Source organism: Mesitornis unicolor, unplaced genomic scaffold (assembly GCF_000695765.1).
Source record: "Mesitornis unicolor isolate BGI_N332 unplaced genomic scaffold, ASM69576v1 scaffold36609, whole genome shotgun sequence".
Taxonomy (NCBI): domain Eukaryota; kingdom Metazoa; phylum Chordata; class Aves; order Mesitornithiformes; family Mesitornithidae; genus Mesitornis; species Mesitornis unicolor.
Genome location: NW_010208540.1, coordinates 1 through 4,236, shown reverse-complemented (window position 1 = coordinate 4,236; position 4,236 = coordinate 1). Strand labels below are relative to the sequence as shown.

The following is a 4,236-nucleotide window of genomic DNA, read 5'->3' as shown; positions in this document are numbered from 1 at the left end:
GGCCGCGGTTGTCCTCACAGCTCTGCAAGCAGCAGAGGATGGCCCTGCCGCAAGGCTGCAGCCTTCACCCTTGTCTTCTGTGGGCAGAGATGTGGTCCTGGCTCGGCTCCCCGAGCTCTGCCCACAGCAGCACAGACAACAGGGAAATCATGAGCACGTGTGGCAGGACAAGGTGTTGGGTTCGCATCCATGGGGAGGTGGCTTATCGCCACACAGGACAGTGGGGCTGCACGGGAGGCCAGCTGGGAGCAGCCCCACACTTCTTCACCCTTGTCTTCTGTGGGCAGAGATGTGGTCCTGGCTCGGCTCCCCGAGCTCTGCCCACAGCAGCACAGACAACAGGGAAATCATGAGCACGTGTGGCAGGACAAGGTGTTGGGTTCGCATCCATGGGGAGGTGGCTTATCGCCACACAGGACAGTGGGGCTGCACGGGAGGCCAGCTGGGAGCAGCCCCACACTTTCGACTCTGCCCCCCTGCCACAGGACAGGGGAGAGGCAAAGACTCCCAGCCCTGTGGCCCGAGATGGGACACCTATACAAGGGAGAACCCACGGGGACACGAAAGGGCCCCCCGCCCTCCCCGGGCAGGGGTTTCTCTGCAGCAGGGGTACACACACGATGCTTAGGCATTAATTTGGGCTTGCAGGCAGAACTGAGGGCAGAGGGTGCAGACAGAGGCATTGCTGCTCCCTGAGCCCCTCCACATGCTGCCCTGGGAGCTGGCCTCCACAGGCCAGAGCCTCACATTTGCACCAGTGTTCGCATCCAACCAGAGAAGTGGTAAACACCCTTAATTCTTCAAAAAGGCAAGAAGAAAACGAGATGAACAGACCTGTTTCCAGTACAATAAAAAAACATGCTGGTAAATAGAAGCACAGAGCCTGCCTGACACACTGAAATGAAGCCTGTCAGGAATCTGAGGTTTATTTTACTCTGTGACTCTTGTGTGTGAAAGCAGGGTTGAAAGTGCCACCACATCTTCAAGATATGGGCAGCAACAGGCAGAGCAGGTGCAGGACTCAGGGTGCTTTCAGTCTCAGCTCTCCCCATTCTCTGCTGGGTTATGGCTTTTAGAGGTGTCTCCAGCTGGCAAGCATCCCTCAGTGCCCTTGGCACAGAGAGGTGCTGCTGGGCAGCACTGCCATCTGGGAACAAGTAAAGCACAACCAGGCTGGCAGCAGACAACAGTAGCATCTCCCTGCCACTGGTATTCCAATACACTGCTCTGTGGGAGCCGGAGCCACGCTGGGGCCTGTGGCAAGCTAGGTGGGCAGCATCGGCCGGCACTTGAGGTCCAGCACAAGGTGATGCACGTGGGGTGCGTAGGACTTCACTGCCTCAATGTGCAGGATACTGGTGCGCCACGGCTGCCCATGCAGTTCTGCCAGCAGTCCCTGGATCCTTGCTGCTGTGGCTTCAGCCCACCTCTGCCACTCAGGTCTGATCCTGGCCTCCAGTGTCTCCTTCCTGCCGTCCTCCACTCGGTGCTGTGCCTCCCCATCAGAGCTAGCTCCCTCTGGAGACCTCCACTCACCCTGCAGGAGTGGGGTCTGTGGGGGCTGTGGGGGGACTGGTGTGGGAAAAGTCTCCACGTTGTGGTGGATGTGAAGAACACCACCCGTGCCTTTCTTCAGGACGCGGCAAGCCACTGGCCAGCCTTCCTCCGAGCTGGGAATCAGCCCCAGGTTCACCCGGTCTGCTATGTCCTGCAGCTCCAGCTGGAAGGAGAGGGGAGGTGAGGGAGATGCCATGAGGGGCTGGGGGAGCTGCAGCCAGACGGCACCACTCACCTGCCGACTCCGACTGGCCCCATGGTGGATGCAGCAGCGGTCCTGCACACCGTTCAGCACCAGGTTCCTCCGCAGGGCCTCCACGGCGTGGTCATTCCACTCACAGGCATGGGCGAAGGCAGCCGCCGCATGAACCAGGAATGGCAGTGTGAAATAGCCAATGCCTGGGGACAGAAGAGGTGGCAGCGGCTGAGAGCAGGCTCTGGGCACCACTGGGGTCCATGTTTCTCTCCAGAGGGCAGGATGCAGATTGCCATCTCAGCTCTCTGAATCTGCTTTGCTCCGGGTTGAAACAAGCTCAGACACTGAGCAGGGAAAAAGGCAATTCATCCCTTCCTCCTCTGGAAAAACAAAATTTGTCTTGAAAAATGTTTACAGAGGAGCTTACTTTAGCTTCAGTCTTTGGCCATTAGCTCAAGACTTGCCTTGATATGCTTCCACTCTGTGCAGAAGTGCCCATACTATCATTTATTTTAATTAATTCAGAGCAGTTTTGTGAGTGCCGCATCCTTTCTGCGTGGCCCAAACTGGAAGCAGTCACTTCCCCAAGCACAAAACAGCTGCTCTCTTGACATGCAAATGCCTGATGCGATCTCCCCAGTCATCTCACAGGACAGGACACTTCAGTTAACACCAGCTTGTCATGAAAGTACATCCATACAGACTCAGGACATCTATGGGAGCTTTTAAAAAAAATATTGAGGGCACATCTTTCCCCTGGATCCAAATCATTACCATGACCAGCACTAGGGACAGAACAGTGCTCTGCAGAGCCTGAGCGCAAAGTCATCCTAAGAGTCCAAAGGCAACAGGGACACAGGAAGGCAGCAGTGCCAGGTTGGCTGAGGGGTCACAGATGGGGCAGGAGCTCTAAGCCTGGGTATTTTTCCAGTTGAGGCTGGAAATGATGTTTCATATCCACCTGGGTACCATTGGTGCCTGCATCACTGCTCTCTGCCTGCCTGCCTCCACAAGCCTGCCCTGTCAAACCCCTCCGCTGTTCCTGTTACCTGCGTAGAGATCCACCAGGACCTCCCCAGAGCAGGGCAATGAAGCCACCCGGAGCTTCTCCGTGATGTTGCCCGGGGAGAACATGCACTTGGTCACATCAAACGCGTACCTGGGAGACACCACGGCCCAGTGAGGGCAGTCCCTTCCCCACATCAGCCGCATCCCGCACCAGGGCTCCTGCCTACCTGATCCCATTGTCTATGTGCTCCACCCAGCCATCCTGGCCCAGCAGCAGGGTGACACTGGGGGACCGCATCCCGTCTGGCAATACCCGTCCTCGCCTGGCCAGCCGTCGGGCACCCAGAGTAGAGGCAACCATCTCCCAGAGTGCTGAACCTGCAACACACCCGCCTGCTCTGGGAGAGGCCAGGGCAGCTCTGCAGGCAGGATCTGGGCAGGCAGACCCCGCTCCCCCTTACCCAGCTTCTCCCATGGTGCAGCCCTAAAGCTATCCTCGCTCAGCAGGACCAGATCCCCATGCCGCTGCCAGGCGCGGGGCACGTCACGCTCCAGGTCCTCTGACCAGCTCTCACCCAGCAGACGACGCAGCTCATCCCGCAGCTTCTGGGCAGGCATCTGCCGGCGGGCTGCCCTGGAGGGGACAGGGTCCTGCGGAGGGATGTGGCATGTGGGGCTGAGATCCCGCCACCCCACAGCAGGGCCCCCAGGGCTGGGGGTCTCTCCCAACCTGGATCTGCACCAGCCTACAGGGCATCTCCTGGGGCAGCCGCAGCCAGTCGAGCTTCTCCTTCAGCACAGGCAGGGCCCCGCACCCCCCCAGCACCTCCTGCAGCCGGTAACGCCCATCCAGAAGCTGCTCCTCTTCCAAATACTTCCTGCAAGGGCAAGGAAAGATCAGGCCCTCCTCAGCCTCATAGCCCACCTCACTGCAGGGAAGAGACCCCCCACAGGTGTGGGGTGCCTGCATCCTGCCGAGGCAGCCACAGGGCTCCTGTTCCCCCTTGCAGGCTTCCCTGAGGCGCTGGGCAAACCGCGGCTCCGTGGCCAGCGCATAGATGGGGGTGTCCATGGCCTCCAAACTGCCAAGCCTCAGGATGGAGGGACGTTACTGGTCAGCAGGGACGCAGTGACCTGCCAGGTGGGAACAGGGTGTTAGGGTCGCCGGGGACAGGAGGGAGCTGGGGCTAGTGCGGGTCCCTGGCACTGCCATGCTGGGGGGCATCAGAGCCTCAGCTGCACCCTGGGGCAGGGTGCTGGCTGCCCTGGCACTGCCATGGGGTGACAGAGTATGGGGTATCGGGGGGGCTGGGGGGTGCCCTAGGGGTGGTGTCCCAGGGGACTGGGGTACTCTGGGGTGGAGACTGGAGATGGAATAGGTTGCTCAGTGATGGAGTACCTCAGGGGATGGGATGCCCGGGGGATTAGAAGGTTGGGGTGTCCTAGCAGTGGGGTGCCCAGGGATGGGGTGCCTC

General features: G+C 59.7%; 1 protein-coding gene across 1 annotated transcript; it reads right to left on the bottom strand.

Annotated features, from left to right (window-relative positions):
- Window positions 1–1,264: 1,264 nt before the first annotated feature.
- TRMT12 (tRNA methyltransferase 12 homolog (S. cerevisiae)) lies at window positions 1,265–3,833 on the bottom strand. Its single transcript, XM_010192551.1, has 7 exons — window positions 3,774–3,833; window positions 3,492–3,635; window positions 3,223–3,412; window positions 2,989–3,139; window positions 2,803–2,912; window positions 1,793–1,956; window positions 1,265–1,714 (listed from the first exon to the last, which is right to left on the bottom strand). Exons 1-7 carry the CDS (start codon window positions 3,831–3,833, stop codon window positions 1,265–1,267), a joined length of 1,269 nt encoding a protein of 422 aa, XP_010190853.1.
- Between the last annotated feature and the right edge of the window lie 403 nt (window positions 3,834–4,236).